Here is a 17,921-nt window from a genome sequence, read left to right on the forward strand (position 1 = left end):
AAACCGGTCATTTCAAAACTGATAAGCAGAGCCCCACTTGTCTGCCTGCGACGGGGGCAGGGGCACAGGCAGAGATCGCCGGTTGTGGAAAGTGGGTCTGTGGGGGGTTGAATCGGGGTCCAAATTCAGAAGGCGCTTTTCCCCAAGCTGCCTCTGCCCTGGGTATCACAAGATGGCGGCAGCGTCTCCGCCGAGAGCCACCGCGCTCCCTTTCAAGATGCCCGGTGCCAGGCACCAGATTGAAATGCCGGCAGTTACATTTCCCCCTCCTTCCCAGCACCCAACTACCGAATCCCAAACTGTCAGGCCAAGACAACCGCTTGCCGTTCGTTTTCAGAGCAGCCTGTCCCCGGGGGCTCTATGGACACTGGCCAGGCCACGCCAGGGGTGTCTCCGGGGGCCGGGGTGGTGTCACGCCGCGTCCCACCCTGGGTACAGAGTCACGGCTGTCTGGCAGAAGGGAGCGTTGGCATCTCCGCTCCCTGAGCCAGGGACATAGTAAAGACTGGCCATTACGCAGACCACCCCGGCTGCCCTGACATACAGCTCCCAGATGGTGGCAGCATCTCTTAGAGGGCAATGGGGAGCTCCCCTGGGCGGTGTTTTATTGAATGCCAGTGGCTGGCCCCCGTATGACCGGACACAGTTGGAGAGACGGTTACCTAGGGAGGCGAGTCTCCCAGCAGCATAGCTGGGGTACACAGAGATTATCCACTTCTCATGTGGGGTCCATGGAGGTGAGGTCAGTTCCCCCGGGTCCAGGAGTCACCTCGAGCCCGTGGTCAGCAGGTCTGGAGCAGCAGCTGCCTCCTGGCCTGCCCCAGCGGCTAGCAGGCCTGGGATCAAGGAACGCGACTCCTGGAGACGCCAGCTGTTCAAACCTAGCGGGGACGCACGGACTCAGAGCCCCAGAGCAATCAGGTGCCAGGTCCCTGGCCATAGGACAAGGCCAGCACAAGGGGGGTCCTTGGGCAGCTGCCTCGTGTCCTGAACAGCGACAGACCCAGCCGGCGGCAATGTCACTCGGACGACATCAAATTGGGACCCCATGGGACTTGAGAAAGTCAAACTAAGTGACCTCCCCTCCCCCCCCACCCCATGGCCAGATCTGCCCCCACCCTTCTGACAGCTTGGCCGCACTTCCCAGCTGCAGGCTTGGGGGCGTTCTGCCGAGGGGCGCGGCCATCGGCCCCCAAACAAACCCCAGAGGGTGCGACTCCAAACCAGTGCCATTGGCTGGCACATGGGACTGGGTCTTCCCCCCCCACTGGGCAGCTGGAACTGCCACCTGGGGCCGGGCACTGATTCGAGGCCACGTTAACGACAGAAGAGCTGGTCTGGGGATTTCGTGCCGGTCGTTAGCAGAGGTCACAAGCCGCGATCGTTACGGTTAATTTCACGGATGCAGAGCAAACGAAGGAAGTGAATGGGTGAGTTAGCTCCAGCGGGTGACGTCCTGCCGGCCGGTTTAGGAACCCACTCTTCCGACCCGGAAAACCCAGATCCCGACACTTCCGGCACAGGATGCTGAGGGCTTGAGGGGCTGCACTGCAGCTGCAAACTCTCCCCTTACCCCAGGTCCCGTCGATTCCCGCACCCCCCCGCTGCCCTCCAGCCCAGTGAGGCCCGGGGAGAGGCGCTGTTACAGCTGACCTGGGGGCTGCAGGCTGGGGGTGAGGAAGAGGAGGGACAACCCCCCCGACCCCCTCCGGGCAGAAGGGGAGGGGCAGAGCCCGGGCTCGCGCTGGGAGGGCTCCCCCGGCACAGCCGGCCTCCCGCCTGCCTTGGGAATGAAAACAAACAAGGAATAAAAGAAGGCTTTTGTGGTGCGGTGTTGACACGGCCGGGGCCTGTGAAAGGACCTTTCAAACTGGGCACCTAGGCAGGGAAACCAGCCGAGCCCTGGCCGGGCAGCTGATTCCGGGCAGCTGGCGCATCACACGTAGCGGTCGGGCTGGGGACCATCGCACTGAGAGCTGCAGCCAGATCTTGCCAGGGCACAAGCCAACTGGGTACCAGCCCCCAGCTCTGCCCAGTGCCCTGCCAGACTCTGCCCGCCCTGCACTGGGTACCAGCCCCCAGCTCTGCCCAGTGCCCTGCCAGCCCCTGCCTGCCCTGCAATGGGTACCAGCCCTCACCTCTGCCCGGTGCCCTGCCAGACTCTGCCCGCCCTGCGCTGAGTACCAGCCCCCAGCTCTGCCCAGTGCCCTGCCAGACTCTGCCCACCTTACACTGGGTACCAGCCCCAGCTCTGCCTGGTGCCCTGCCAGCCCCTGCCTGCCCTGTGCTGTGTACCAGCCCCCAGCTCTGCCCGGTGCCCTGCCAGACTCTGCCCGCCCTGCGCTGGGTACCAGTCCCTAGCCCTGCCAGAGTCTGCTATCACTGACATGGGAGTTAATCTGGAGTCACTCTGCTGCAGTGGTTAGGGCGACTCTGGTTTCATGCTGGGGAAAGGCAATGGCATCCAGCTCCCTAACGACTCCCAGGGCTTTCCCCATTCACAGCATCCAGGAGCGAGCGGGGCTCCCAGCCCATGCACTGGGGCTAGGAGAGGAGCCAGGCATGCAGGGCCAGGCCAAAGGGCAGATGGAAATGCAGGAGGGAGGAAGGGTTTCTCAGTGGTCAGAGCACTAGCTTGGGACGCCTGAGCTCAATTCCCTGCTCTGCCACCCCCTTCCTCGGTGACCCTGGGCAAGTCCCTTAGCCTCTCGGTCCCCATCTGTAACCCGGGGGGTGGCACTGCCTGGTTAGTTCATTAAGCAGCAGGGGAGGGTCCTGGGGGCTGCAGTGGACAGGCCTGGTAGCGAGGGGCCAGTGGGAAGGGGGGCACTTGGTGAAAAAGACGCCGGGCAACTCACACACCAAGCACACGGTGCCGGGCTCGCTGGCTTGCCGATGGGTGCTGGCAGCGATGCAGGAGGGAGGCGCGGACCATGGCCGAGGAACAAGCCAGCCAGGATCCAGGGCTCCCCCCAGCTGCGGAAGGGGATTCCTGCCCTGCCAGGGAGCAGGAGGGCCCCGGGTGGGGGCAGTGCCCTGGGCACAGATGGGCTCCGAGCGGATGGTTAATGAGCCCGGCTTGGCGCCGGCACCACCCATCACTTTGCACCATGGCGCCCTGCAAGCCCCGACGGGCTGTACCGCATGCCAGCGGCTTTCCCAGAAACTGGCACCTGGGATGGCAGATGGGGGTGGGGAAGAATTTGCCGGGGGGGATGGGCCAGGTGCCCAAAATCCCTGGCTAATGGCTCTCCCCACCCCACCCCCTGAAAAAATTCGACTGGCAGGCGGGTGAGACTGCACCCCAGGGATGGGCTGTTGGGAGAGCTAAATGATGACAGCAGCACGGGGGCCCCCAGAGCTCTGGGCATGCAGCGAGGGTACCTGGGGCACCATGCCCCCCCAGAGCTCTGGGCACGCAGCGAGGGCACCTGGGACACCATGCCCCCCCAGCGCTCTGGGAATGCAGCGAGGGCACCAGGGGCACCAGGCCCTGCACCCCCAAACTCTGGGCACGCAGCAGGGGAGGCCTCGGTTACATCGGTGTCTCCATTGTTCTAAGTCGAAGGGGAGCACAGAGCTGAAGTGAATCAGTGGCAGGGTGGGAACCCAGGCGTCCTGACACCCAGCCCCGCCTCCCTGCTCTGACCACTAGACCCCGCTCTCCTCCCAGAGCACAGCTCAGCAGCTCACCGAACTGGGGCTGGGAGCTACAGTTCTGAAGCAACACCTCCCTCAGCCAGAGGCCAATTCTGCGGGGGGGGGGACGCACTGAGCCCCCCCCGCCATCACCCCATCCCAGAGTCGGACACAAGCGGGGAACCCGTCTCCCAAGACCCCTGCAGAGAGAACAAAGCTGCTAGACCAAACCCATTCACCAGCTCATTCTGCAAGGGACTGGCTGGGGGGGGACTCCTGGTGTCCCCCCAATCCCATGGCCAGGGCGGGACGGCTCCCCCAGACAACACAGCAAGTGAAGCATCGTGGGACACCTGAGGAGAACCCAGGAGTCCGAGTCAAATCCAACACAGTCCCAGAGGAGGGAGGGACAGGTAGATTTTAAGGGCAGAAAACACTGCTGTCAATCTAATCTGAGCCCCTGGACACCCTGGGCCATAGATGATCCCGAAGTGATTCCTGCCTGAGCTAGAAAAAGGTCCCGTCTCGGAGTAACCATTTCCGGGGGGGGGGGGGTGCCTGGGAGAGTTGTGCCAGCAGTTAATTCCCTCCCGCTGAGAAACCTGCTCCTCCTGTCTGGTCTGCATCAACCGCCAGCCATGGGATCTTCTCACACCCTAAGTGAAGAGCCCCCTGTTATCAAACTGGTACTGAGGGAGAGACAGAGAGAAGAGGGTGTGAATGGGGGTGGACAGAGATAAAAAGAGGAGTGTGAATGGAGATAGAGAGGCAGGTGTGAACAGAGACAGACAGAGCAAGATGGGTGTGAGTGGAGGACAGGGCTGGAAAGGGGTGTGATTTGAGCCAAGAGGGAGTGTGAATGGAGATAGAGAGGCAAGTGTGAACAGGCACAGACAGAGCTAGAGTGAGGGGTGTGAATGGGGGAGAGGTGTGAACTCAGGAGGGGCTGGGGGTGTGTGACTGGGGCCTGGACAGGTTGTGAATGGGCCAGCTATAGAGGGTGTGAATTGGGATCAACAGAGAGTGGTGTGATTTGGGATAGAAAGATAGAGGGCTGTGAATAGGGAGAGACAGGTAGAACCTGTCTTCTGCTACTGACCATGAAACCTTGCAGGGAAGGTGTAGGGTCACTTTATCTCAGAGGCGCTCAGGGGTCCCTGCCCTACCCAGACGGCTGCCCCCCCACCAGGTCAGAGGCCCCCAGCCGCACACACTAGCTCTGCTGCCCCTACTCAGTGTCGGCGCATCTGCCAGCGGGTGACTTCCTCCGCACCCCAACGTCTAGTGCAACAGGCCAGGCGCAGCCCCATAAGAACCAGGCCGGCGGGGGCCAGGCGTCACCCACTCTCCCAGGAGACGTGGGAGCCCCTGCCATTCGCAACGGCGTTTTAACAGCCGCCAAGACGCTCGGGCCTGAGGCACCATCCGCCCTCGTCCCTCATGGCGCAGCACAGGGCACCGGCAGCCAGATCCCATGCCCGCTCTGCCGTGGAGCCATGCGGGTTACAGAGGCCGGGGCTTTGCCTCAGCGGGGCGGGTACCTGCTTAATCCAGAGGCACAGGGAGTGGAGGGAGCGCACCGGGGGTCCAGTAGCCCGAGGGGATAGGGCCAGGCTCCTGGGGCCTAGGAGAGGTCGCACTTCAGCCTGGCCTTGTTGTGGGGAAATCCCTTCCCCTGGGTGCCGGGGGCTGGCGCCCTGTGGGCAGGGGCCAGAGGGGGGCAACTGAAGACAATCCACGTCCCAGAGATCCTGGCCTGCTAGATTAATGGGCCCGTCCCCCAGGCCCCTTGGAAGCGAGCGGGGTAGAAGAGAGGCGCTGGTGCCCCCAACCCCCTTCTGCCACCTGCAGAGAGAAGGGCCCCACATTTCACACACCTCACAGGCAGGTCAGCCCAGCTCCTGGCCCAGCAGCCCTCGCGGGCCAGGTGGAGAAGGGGCAAACACAAAGCCTGCTCCCTGGGCTGTGGAACGAGGGGTGGAGGGACACAGGCCTGATCCCCCCGGGTTAGGGCCCATGGGATTGGCACTGCCAGCTCCCCCCACACTCCAACACACCCGGCGCCCCACAGTAGGTAGCCTGTTAAATGAGCCCAGCCTCCCCTGTGTTGCTCGGCAGGTTTTTTTTGCCAGCTCCGAGCCCACGAGACGCTGGGAAGGGAGTGCCGGAGCTGAGCAGCCATGCCCAGACATCGCTGAGGGGGCACATGCAGGCGCTGGGGAGCTGGGGGGATGTGGCAGTACTGGAGGGGGGAAAATACATGAGTCTGGGGAATTGGGGTCCTGTGTGTGTGCGCACATGTGCATGCATTGGGGTTCCGTGTGCATGTGTATTGGGGTTCTGTGTGCGCATGTATTGGGGTTCCGTGTGCACTGTGTTCCGTGTCCACTGGGTTCCGTGTGCCCGCTGGGGTTCTGCACGAGAGCGTCTGTTTGTATGTCAATGCTCTGTGCGTGCACGTGCATGTTGAGCGTTAGTGTGTATGCACACATGTGTGTGGGGCAATTGCATGTGCAGATCTACAAGCCTGACCTTTCGCTGTTTCATTCCATTTTGCGGGTTTGTTCTTTTTTTAAACCCACCCAAAGCCGTGTGCAGGGGGTGGCTGGCAGCCTGCCCTCTCCATGCCAAGCCTGGAGATGCCCTGAGCGGTGCGTCAGCGAGCTTGCAGTCCTACCAACCCCGAGCACACAGACGCTGTCTTGGCGCACGCACACAAACCAGGGGGGAAACAGACTCCCAGCAAGATCAGATCGGGGAGGGTGGCAGGGGATATAAAATACAAACCACTCGGGAGATAGGAGCTTGCAAGGAAACAAATTTGCTAAGAACCAGCAGGGCTAAAGACCGGATCCTGCACAGGTCTGCCTGTGTCCCTTGACAGTGAGAGAGAGCTGGGGAAGTTTGGATGCTGAGACCCAAGGAAAGAAGACAAGGAAAGAGGAGGAAAAGACAGAGAGAGACAAGAGGAAAGAGACAAAAGGTCAGAGAAAGAAAGACAGAGAAAAACAGAAGAGAAAGAAAAATAGAAAGAGGGAAAGTCACAGAAGGAAAGACAGAGGGAAACAGGAGAGAAAGCCAATAAAAGACAGAAGGGGAAAGTAAGAGAGAGGAGGAGGAAATTCTGGTCGACCTCTTCATTACAAGTTAGTTGAGCAAAATGTAAACACAGAATCACACTCCACCAACCAGTTTGGATTTCAAAGTCTGCAGCAAATTGGGCGTATCTGGGCAAAGGCTAAAAATTAACCAGGCATTTCTGTTTCAATTGGAAACAAAACAAAACAAAACAAAAAATACGCAAAGGGAGGAACTGAAAAACAAACCAACCCACCCCCAAAGAAACACCCACTTTCAAAAAAATATATATAATAAAAAGGAGACAGAGGGGAAAATCTGAAAGACATCAAAGCATCTGGGGTAGGAACAAATGACAAGAGGGGTTGAAAAGAACCGAGTGACTAACCCTCCGAGAGAGAGAACCGGCTTCCTGCCTGGGACAGTGCCCACTGAAATTGCAGGATTATTTCCACCGCCACATAGTGAAAAAGTGCCCAGCACTGCCGAGTTATATGTTCTGCGGTTTACATGCCATCAGCACAAACCCCCAAAACCTAGCCGACAAAAGAAACCGACAAAATCCAGACGGGTTCTCGGTGACCATCAAAGCGAAAGGGAAAGGAAAAATCCCCTCTGAATGAAATCGAGTCGCTTTCCCTCCCACATCCTGAGTCTTTTCTCTTTCCATTTTTTTTTTAAAGTTGCCGTTTGCACAGCAGTGGGCATTTCACAGGCGCGTGTGCACAAGCACACCCCCCCGTGCAAAACAGGGGGCTTTTCACCAGGGATCGTGAGCATGAAGACGAGGGCAAGCCACGAACCACCCCAGATTGCCCAGACTGTTGAGGGTGCTGATGCTGAGGGTACATTTGCACGATAAACAACAGAGACCAATTTGTTAATTACGGAGACAAAGGTTCAAGGAGGGAATTAAAAACAAAAAAAGGAGAAAGAAACAGCTCGATTCCTTGGACAATTCAATCTCAAAACAAGCAGCAGTGATGGGGGACGGTTGTTAGGGGGTGGGGGGGGTCGTAGGACTTACCAGGAGTGTGAACAAAATACGCCAAGTAAAGATCCAGTTCTTTAATTGTGACTCCAATGTGGTGCGGCTGGACACAGAGGCCTGGGTTGGAGCACTGTGGTGATTTGTACAACCGCTCTCCGTCAGTACTTTCGAGCGGGATCCCTTTGAATAAGATGACCATTACAAGATCCAGTCTCCAAACCTTGTCGGCCTGCCTCAGGCAGTCAATCCTGCGGATTTTGCCCTTCTGGTCCGGGTTGGAGAGGACGCAGCATGGGGCTTTCTTACCGGTGATGGTCAGGACGAAATCCTCCCGAAACTCGGGGCGGATGTCTTTGCGGAGTTTGGCCAGTAGCCGCGATGCCCATTTCTGCTTGATCTCTGGTTTCTCCCCCAACAGCTCATCCTTCACGGCGCGCTCCTCATCCTTGGACATCCGCTTCTCGTGCTTCTTGAAGTACTTTCGCTTCCGAGCTTGCAGGTTGAACCATGTGTAGGAGAAGGCACGCACATGAGGGAGGAGAGCTTCGATGAAAGGGTGGAATTCATCCTGGAGGGGGTGGTGGAAGAGGGTGAAAAGAGGGAACGAGACAAAAGGGGGGGAAGGTTAGAATGAGAAAACGGAGGAATGCTATTTTTAAAAAAACCCACAACCTTCCCGACCAGTTGCGCCGGCCGACGCGACTCACTCGATCCCGAGAACAGAGACGGCGCGGAGAACCGAGTTCAGAGCACGGCCGAGCCAGCCACACAACACAAGACCAGCCCAGAAGAGAATCCACCTCAGTTGGGACAGCGGTGGGTGTTAATTTTTTAAATCTTTTCCATCTTCCGCCTTCCCCTCCCCCAGCTGCAAAATAAATTTCAAAAAGGCCAAAGAAAATTCACCATCAGAACTAGAAACTCGAGATTTCGCTACTTTTTCACTAATAACCACGATAAAGTTTGCCTTGGCAAGCCCAGGGTTAAAGACAAAATTGGCCCCCGGCCCCATCCTTGTCTCCCCCCCCATACCTCGATTCTCGGGTTAACCTCTTTGCCGGCAGGTGTGTGTGTGGGGTTATTTGGAAGATCTGCTCTTCCTAAAGCTGCCTCCCCCTCAAACAAAATCTGACAAAAAGCAAAATAATTACCATTGCTCCGTCTCATTCCGGCAAAGCTAAGCACCCGATTCGGAAATTCTGGACTCAACAGAGTTGCGGGCTGAGGGGGGGAGGGAAAAGGAGGTGGGGGCTGTGAGATGGAGGGGGAGGAGGGGACAAGGAGGAGGGAAGGTAGCAATTTTACAGGGAGGAGGCAGAGAAGGGAAAATGGGGGGCCGGGGGCTTGGTTGGTTGAGTTCTCGATTGCGGAGGGAATATAGAATTTAAAAAACTGGGGGGGGGTAGGAGGGATAGAAAGAAAGGAAGGAAGGAAGGAGGCTAACAATGGAGGTGTGGGACACAGTGTGGAATGGATCTAGCACCCCAATAATCTAATGGAGGAACCCCCCCGCGCAGCAGATCCAAAATAAATAAATCAGAAATTTGCAGAATGGCCCCTATCGGAAAAAAAAATTAAACAAACCAACAGAGGAAGGAAGGAAGAAAAAACGCAGGGAGAGGGAAAGGAGTGGCAGGCAGGGGGGGAGAGGCCTTTTCGGCGCTGGTAAAGGCGCAAAGATGCCAAGTTAGCTGTCGGTCCCTCCGCCCGGGTGGAGGGCGAATGCAGGCCTAGGGGAAGGGACGGACGCCGTGCTGGAATTGATTGCGCTCAGCTGCTGGCAAAACCCAAAGTGCTCAGGCTTTTGGGCTGGGTTTTGTTTTGGTTTTGGGGGGTTTTGTTGTTGTTTTCCTCCCTTCCCCCCCCTTTTTCCCTTTTTCCTCCTAAACTCTCTCGCTCGCTCCTTTCACGCTCGGTCCCCAACCATTTGCCTGTGCCAATGCCAGCAGAAGAGGGGGGGAAAAACAGAAAGAGCGAAAGAGAGAGGAAGGATCCACGTATTTGGCAAGGAGACACATTTCCAGACCAGCCAATGGCTGCATCAAAGCGAAAGGGAGGCGGGGGGTGGGGGGGATTGGCGGAGCAGAAACTGGGGGGGGTTGTATTGAGGGGGGGCTGGTGGCACAGAGAGACTGTGCAGTTAAGAGACTGAAAACAATTTGCCAAATCGACAAGTTTATATCTAATGAATAAGCAAAGTCCAGCCGCGATTCTTTTTTTTTTTTCCCGGGCGGTGGATATTTGGCGTGCGGGAGCCTGGCAGAATATTGCTAAATAAATAAAAAACTCCGTTCTTCACCGCCCCCCCAACCCCCACCCCCACCCCGACAACCAAAAAAAAAAAAGGCAGTCCCACAAGGCCTTGGAAAAAGCAGCTGTTCTCTCTTTCCGTGTCTCTCGTTCCCGCATTCTCTCTCTCCGTCTATTTATAAAAAAGGACAGAAGAAGATTTCGTTCCAAATCTGCCCCCCCCACCACCACACACACAAGGTTCGGATTAAAGCCATGGATACTTTTTTCTAAGCAGCGGAATCATCAATTTCAAACCCGCCCATCCCCAACCGAACATAAAAACACCATCACACTAAAGGGTTTTTGCATCCTAATGGAGGGCCCAATCCGACAGTCGCCGAGGGTTTCCTGCGAGCACCCGATCGGGCCCTCTCCCTTGCCAGGCTGGACAATTACTTTTTCCAAACAAAAACAATTAAGATGCCAACTGACTTAACTCCTTACCCCCGACCCCAGCGTGTAAAGACACTACAACGGGTGGCAAAGGGACTTGCCAATATTAGCACACAGCCCAGGTCCCTAAAAGGGTCCTATTTACTTTTTAAGAAAATCCGAGGAAGCAAAAAACCCCAAATCTTATTTTTGGGGGGGGAGAGACGGGGGGGTGCAAATGTATGATATTTTTAAAGTCCCCTCCAATGCCAAGCTAGTCTCTTCGAAAGACGATCCCTCCCGACGTTGCCTCTTTTCGAGGCAGGACTATTTATTGTCCGTGCTGCACGCTCAGCTTCATCGAATGGAAGAGCCGCCTGCGAAAGCAGGAGAGGTGAGGGGAGAAGGGGGACCCGGGAAAGACGAGGAAAAAGGGATGAGAGAGGAGGAATGAGAGAAAAGAAGGGGGAGGGAAGGGAAGGAAAAGAAACGCAGCCAGAGGAGGGGGTTGAAAAGAGAAATGAAACAGGAAGATTGAGAAAGTGGAGGAGAGAAGAAGACACCCGAGGGGGGGGGAGAGGAGAGAAAATTAAAAGAAACAAACGGGGAGGAGAAAAAATTGCCCTGATTTTCGGGCCTTTCTGGCTATGCGCCCAGGCAGCACCCGGCTGTAAATCCAGGCGTTCGAGGGGGCGCAGAATAGAGGCGACAACAGCCGAAATGGCAGCTCTTTTATCCAAAGTGGGGGGTCGGTGCCAGCCCCCCCGACTGCAACCCCAGTCTATCCATCCAGGCACTTACACGGCCGCCGTCGCCGTAGTACCGCAGCATCCCCAGCCCACGGAGAGACCTCCGCCCGCTGGCCTGGCTCCGGTGACAGGTAGAGCGGGCACGCTGGCTAACCCACCGTGGCTCTATCCCCAACGCCTGCAGGCAGGCCCAGGCCCCGCTGCCAGCTTTCCAGCTCCTGAGCAGGCTGCCAAGGAAGCGAGAGCGGGGATTGTGGGGGAGGGCCGAGGTGGGGGGCGACGTCTGTCATTTCCCCGTCTCCCCCCCGCCCCCAATCCCAAACCTAGCCGCAGCCCAGTAGAGCAGGGTACGCCAATCCCTAGGCTCCAATCCTCCCCTTGCACACAACGCACAAGAAAGCCACGGCTCCTAAATACCCTGCTTGCTCGGGGAGAAATTCAGGCCTCCCTGCACTTACACCTGTGGCCAGGCCCTGACCTGAGCGGCATGGCCTGTGGGGAGCCAGACAAAGGTGTCTTGTCCCCTTCCCGCCCCCCTGCTTTGTCGGGGGAGCCAAAGGGGGTGTTACAAAATACCTGTGCCTGCCTGCTCTCCTCCATCGGAGAGATGAAGGGGGAGGATGCGGACTGGTGCCATGGAGGCAGGAAAGCTGAGTCCAGAGGGGGCGGGGGGGTAGAGTGTGGAAGTTGTAAAGAAAAGGGAGAGCGAAGAAAGAGAGAAAAAAGAGAGAAGAAAAAAGTGAAAGCGAAAGAGGAAGAAAAAGAAAGAAGAAGAAGAAGAAAAAAAGAACGAACAATTTTCTGCAAGAAGAAACTATTCCAAGTTCAAGTCACCAGGGTTTAGACCCTAATCCAGAGCTTTCACTTATGGCAGGGAATTTACTGGTTCCTAGCTACTCAGAGCGGGGATCCTTCCCCAGATCGGGGATGGTTTCCATAAGGAAAATACAACAACAGTTTAAATCTAAAACACACACACACACACACACACACACACACACACACACACAGAGTCAACGTATAATTAACGCCCAGTCTGAGGGTAAAAACACCCAGCAAACAAGAGAAAGGAGCTACTGGCAGCCGTCGGGGCTTTGTGGGGGAATATCAAATGGAAACTAAAAGCTGGGGGGAGGAAAAGAGAAAGCAGGGGCCGAAGAAGGAAAATGGAAATAAAAAGTCAGAAGGGGGGGGTGCAACAGAGAGAAGGAGAAAACCAAGAGATGAAAGAGAAAATGGAACAGAAATCAATGGAGAGAAGATGAGAAAGTGGCAAGAGCGGGGGAGAAAAGGAACAGAAAAAACAGAGCAAAGCTGGAGAGAGAGAACAAAAAATGAAGAATCTTTTTCTAAGGGTGCTTGCTCGCCTCCAATGACCCACCCGCTCTACTGGCCTCATGTCAGTTTGACTCCTGCTCCAAGCGCCCCTCGGGAATGGGACCGGGCGGGCATCGGTTGGCAGCTGTCGGCCTGGCCTGGGGCCACCCTTGTAAGTTTAAAAAAAAAAAGGGGGGCTTGGGTCATGACAGCCCCAATCCGCCATACCCCAGGAAGTGGCCTGCTCAGCGCAAAGCCCGCAGACATTCCACAGGCAAACGCCCCACCACCGCTGGGCTGTCTGGTGCTTTCTCCTCCACGGCAACGACTGCTGTATCTCACCCCATCCCGTCGGGCACTGCAGTGCTCCATTGTCTAACAGGGGTGGGCTGCCCTTAGTAAAATACCCCCGTGGATGGCAGTAACAATGTGAAACATGGCAGCATCACTAGGGCACAGCACCGTTACTGGAGTCTCTAAAGGGAGGGTGGCAGAGGAAAGAGGGCAGAGATACTGGACTGGATGCCAACCCTCTGCAGGTCCTCGATCTAAGCACAACCTCCACCCCCATCTATGGCACAACTCCCCAAACAGCTCTGACAACACATGGGCTGCGGGTCTACGGCTGAGCTGGGCCTCTGCCGTGCACAGCTGCACCCAAGGGGAGGCTATATTTCCATTGGGTGTGTACGAGGTACCCCCCCCGGGTTTGAGAGGGGTCAATACACCGACGCCAGGCGGCATTCTCGAGCAGTTGGTGCGGCGGGCCGAGGGTTTGGTCTTTCTGGGTTCCATACCCTGGCACCCGCAGCTGGTAGTGATAGCCGCAAAGAGGGCAGATTATTAGAATGCCTCTCTTGGAGAAAGAAAGAAAGAAGTAGAGCAGAAGAGACTAGAAAAGACGGACAGCTTGGCAGAGAGATTTCGGGGGGAAGAGAAGGCCTGGAAAGGAGGCAGAGAGGAAAGCAGGGACTTGTGGAGAGTGGAAGAAAGGATAAGGGGAAAAGGAAGGCCAAGATCCAGGCAAGGAAAATAGCCCAAATGCACAGCTAGAGCTGGCCGTGGGACTGCGCCCAACTGACTGGACGTCCCACCCAGTGGGGGATGCGCCCTGGTCCCCCAACATGCAGACACACTCGGGGCGGGGGGGGTGGTTGCATTTCTTTCTCTGCCGCCCCCAGCCAAGCTCATCCCACGCGACCCACACCTGCAGGACTTGGAATTTTTTTACTAAATAGGATTTTTTTCAATTCGCCCTCCCAAAAGAGGGGGTCATTTTTAAACCCACCCCCACCCGCTGGGTTACAGCCAGCAAACTCCTGACTCCTGTTTTTTCCCAGCAGGGGGGTTGGGTGGGGTTCTCCAAGGCCAGGGAGATAGTTTATGAGTTTTAATAACTCCAAACTTTCCGACTCCTGATCTTATCTCCTCCCCCCAGTTCCCCCCCCCCCCGACACACACACTCTTTTCATTTTGGGTCTCTCTCTTTTTCAGCAGCAGCATGTCAAAGCTTTCTCGGCGTTGCCATAGAAACAGTCACTGGCACCCTGGCAAACTATTGCCCCGGTGAATGAATAGCACATAAATTTCGTCTCCCTGCAGGGCGAGCAAGACCTGGGCTGCCTTGCCCTGTGGCTTGCACTTGCAGTGATGGGGGGGGGGCTTTTGAGAAACTGAAGCACAACTTTTTTGGGGGGTTAGCTGACTAACCAAGGAGGTTTATTCCTGCTCAAATCTGCAGCAGCAGGACATCTGCCCCTTACCTACTGGATAGGTAGTTTAGAGGGAGTCTGCCAATCTCTTCTACCACCTTTCGGGGGGTTCAGAGCTGGAATTATTCTACCCCTCTTTCCCCGCCCTGCATACACCCAGAAGCCGTGGACTCCCCAGCCACAATGCAGATTAAAAGCGAACAAATTTTTTTTCTCAGCAGCCTGAGCCATTAGTGCAAAAAATGCCCTCCCAGAGCTGGGCTGGCACAGGCTGTGAGGAGAGCTTCTTTCTTTCTTTCTTTCTTTCTTTCTTTCTTTCTTTCCTTCCTTCCTTCCGTGTCTCTCCCCGTTTGCTTCACCCTCGGCTTCCCCAACAGACCCAATGCTGTTCAAAGCCAGAGTCCAGTTCCAACCCTTCCGAATGAGGCGTCACGAGTTTGTCTGTCCTTACGATACGGACGTCCCATACAAATATATCTCTAGGAAACCCCACGCATGCAAATATGCAGCCATGTAATAATGATATCGCTCTGTTTTCTCTCTGCATTCTTCTGCCCCAACACAAAGTGTTTGCTTGGTACAATTTTCCCTCTCTGACCCGATTTAGTCCGCACAAGAGAAACCTGTCCAGCAGACTCAATGTCCTAACGAACTTGAGTTAATTAATGCTGAGAAAGAAAGAGGCTCCCCTCAGACACTTGAATCATGGTTCACTAGCCCTTTCAGTTTTCTATTTGCAAAAAAAAGGAGCCCGCACTCAAATATTTTTTCATGTCTGAGCAGAGAACACAAACAACGCCAAGAGCTGCAGAAGGGAAAAATAAAGTAGTTGCCCAGGATTCAGAGCACAGAGCTGCGCAGAGAGATCTGCAAATATAACATGAAAGAAAAGGACTGATTTGCGGTGGATTTAATTTTTTTTTTTTTTTTTTTTTTTTTTTTTTTTTTTGCTGGGCGACTGTTGGCAACAGCGAAACACAACCGCCAGAGCAGAGGCGAAAGAGCAGCGGGGTCCCACTGCCCTGTTTGCTATCAACTTTAACAAATTAATAAATGATTTTAACACCAAGCCAAGCGCTTGGAGGCAAACGCAGGGAAGAAGCTGGAGTGCTGGAAATGGAACTGCACCCGAGAAGAGTTACAGCCCTTCCAGCTCTGTGAAGGAGAGGAACAGCTGGAGTTTGGATTGCCACATGCTGGCCCCGATCCCGCTTTCGCGCACAACCAAAACTCTCTTTCGGTGCAGTGTTTGGACTGCAGGATCCGGCCCAGCTGGTAGCACAGCTAACAAGCCGGAGTGGCTGGTACCCGTCCGCTCCGGAGGGTTCAATTCTGCACATGTGCACACACGCGTCTGGCTGCTTCTGGCTACACCTGCGTCCACCAGGAATAAGTCCCCGGAAGCTGAGGGGATCACCTGGCACAAGGGGAATCGGAGGTTTCGAGGCCCCATGTCACGGACGCAGTGCCAGCGGCACAGAACAGGAGCAGAGAAGCAAGGACTCAGGCCCAGCCAGCAACCAGAGCCGCTGAAGCTTCCCCTGTCCCCTGCAAAGGCCTGCATTGCTTCCCCTATTTAAACGTGCCCTTTGCCTCTCTAACGATTTCAGTGGCAAGAACCGCAGCGAAGTATCAGGGCTCCCCCCAAAATAAGCTGACTGTCCCCATGTCGGTCAGTACGGATCTCGCTGATTCAGATTCAACCTACACGTGGGTCCCTACCCCCCAGCATACAGATCCCTGCAGGGCCCGAAGCCCCAAGGACAGTGGGTCTGAGTAGGAAGTTTGACGTGAGCCCATTTTGACTTTCAGAGGCCACGGGAAGCCCTGCGCAAGTGACCGGCAAAAATGAGTTCGCCCATCTCATCGTCCGTCCTATAACGACCGTATAACGTGCCTTGGTGGGTGTCGAGAGCTATATAAGTATTATCACTGGGTTATATTATCAGAGGTTTCTTTAGTGCCTATAATGAAAGTGCCGAGGAGTTTGGTACAATCAGTCAGGGGCGTGCCAGGGCGGAGAAGAAAGGGGACAAAAGCAGGCCAGGATTGGGGGGCACTGGCAGAGCTGGCAAAGCAGGGACTGATGCGGGCCGGGATTGAGGGGGAGCCAAGGACTGGGATGGTGGAGGGGACAGGACTGGAGGTCAGGATTGAAGGGCATCAGTAGAGCTGGGGGAGGTGGGGGCAGCCCAGAACTGGAACACTAAGGGCGGCTTGTGGGTCGGGATTGAGCTGGTGGGGGGAGCCCAGTGCTGGCACAGTAGCGGGTTTTGCAGGTCAGAGCGGGGTGCACTGCTAGAGCTGGGGGACACATGAACAGCAGATGCCCTCACTGTACCTGGCTCTTGTCGGCTCTGTCTGCCCTTTGTTTCCACCAGCTCTCAAATTCACTCACCCCCGGGGGGGCACCATTGATAGTAAAACACCTCCTAAGCCAGCTCGACTTCTAGTGACAAAAAAAAGTTTTTATTTCTGTAAAAACTAAGCAAAGGAGCCGCTTGGCAAGTGGAAACGCACCACCACCAAAGGGGGGGAAAAGGAATTTCATTAAAAGGAAAACATCTGACAAAAATAAAACAGGAAAGCAAATTTCTCCTTGCTGGGGCGCAGGTAGTGAGACCAGGGCCAGCACCTTTTTGGGGGGGGGGGGGTCTTTTGGAAATGCAACAGCGTTTCGCTGTTTCTTTTTGCCTTGCTCAGGAAAATCCTTGCGGCAGACGTCTCCCACCCCACCGATTCAAGGAGGCGAACCTTTTCCAGGGACACCAGTGTAAATCCAGCCGAACCCGATGCTGGGTTAACACCAATTCTCCTTCCTTTCCAGCCGCTGTTGACTTGTCATCAGATTATTTTTTCTGATAAAAATACCCAGCGGGAGGGAAATATTCCAACTCCCCCCAAAGCCAGTGAAAAGGCTCCCATCGCTTTCCGAAATGTAACAAAGGGAGAAATTCTGGAGTCTCTTTGATGGAAGAACAGACTCCCATTTATATATATTCATTTTAAAAAATATTCTTTAAAACCAACCCACACCGCAGATCCTTTTCATATCTGCATCCTTGCTCCCACGAAAAGGAATGGGAATACGGAGCAACTCTGGTGATAGCAGGATCAGACCCATTTTAATGAAATAAAATTGGGTCTTTTCCCTCCTCTTTTTCCTAACAACATTCTCAGTTCACCCCACCCACACCTGCCCTGGCTTCCCAAAACTGGGACTGGAGCAACACCAGAACTGTACAAAAGGCAGGGAAGGTCTGAAGCAGATTTGAGGACGTATCATGCAAATAATAATAGATCCTGCAGACAGATAATGGGTAAGATTAATCGAGGTTGAGATAAGCACAAGGCGAAGTTTCCCATATCACTTTAACCGCAGTGGAGAAGGTGGTTTGTGAGTGGCAGGAAAGTGCAGGCGTTGGTTACAGGTTTCCGGGGGGTAAATACAGAGCGAGATTTTTGCTGCCGTTTAGGTGCCCCTGAAAAACCAATTTTGAAAGGCAGTGCACGGAGCAGGGAACACAGCCCGGGGGCTGGCCAGCAGCCCTGATGGACTTCAGGGGCTTTTCATTTAATATTCTGCCCGTGTATCCCGTTAAAAAAAAAACTCACAAACTCTGGGGCCATGGGTAAAAAGTCTGAGTGCCCATCCCGTGCGTGAGGCCGTCTGCAGCCGCAGAGAGAAGCCAATTCGCGCCCCAACAGGGAGGAAGGTGAGAGGCTGACGGGGGAGGACGCCTGGAGTTACTCGCATTTGCCAGTTTGCTG

The 17,921-nt window shown here is 55.4% G+C and overlaps 1 protein-coding gene and 2 long non-coding RNA genes across 12 annotated transcripts in view; 1 reads left to right on the plus strand and 2 right to left on the minus strand.

The window, feature by feature from the left end:
- LOC122458387 overlaps positions 1-17,921 on the minus strand; it is a 493,263-nt gene that overhangs the window by 363,574 nt on the left and 111,768 nt on the right. The window lies entirely within an intron of this gene.
- The window catches only part of NFIX (nuclear factor I X), a 144,572-nt gene that overhangs the window by 66,956 nt on the left and 59,695 nt on the right, over positions 1-17,921 (minus strand). For 2 of the 10 annotated variants that reach the window (XM_043506890.1, XM_043506891.1), the window contains one exon: positions 7,745-8,276. In XM_043506890.1, coding sequence (XP_043362825.1) covers positions 7,745-8,276 — 532 coding nt within the window. Of the gene's footprint in view, positions 1-7,744; positions 8,277-8,415; positions 8,572-8,859; positions 9,500-11,173; positions 11,439-11,697; positions 11,737-17,921 lie in introns of those variants that run through there. The other 8 variants (XM_038378680.2, XM_038378682.2, XM_038378676.2 and 5 more) reach the window with 8 other exon arrangements.
- Positions 1,244-8,584, plus strand: LOC122458386. Its single transcript, XR_006278417.1, has 2 exons — positions 1,244-1,430; positions 6,502-8,584. It is a non-coding gene; the product is annotated as an uncharacterized LOC122458386 (long non-coding RNA).

The sequence above is a fragment of the Dermochelys coriacea genome, chromosome 20 (assembly GCF_009764565.3).
Source record: "Dermochelys coriacea isolate rDerCor1 chromosome 20, rDerCor1.pri.v4, whole genome shotgun sequence".
Classification (NCBI taxonomy): Eukaryota; Metazoa; Chordata; order Testudines; family Dermochelyidae; genus Dermochelys; species Dermochelys coriacea.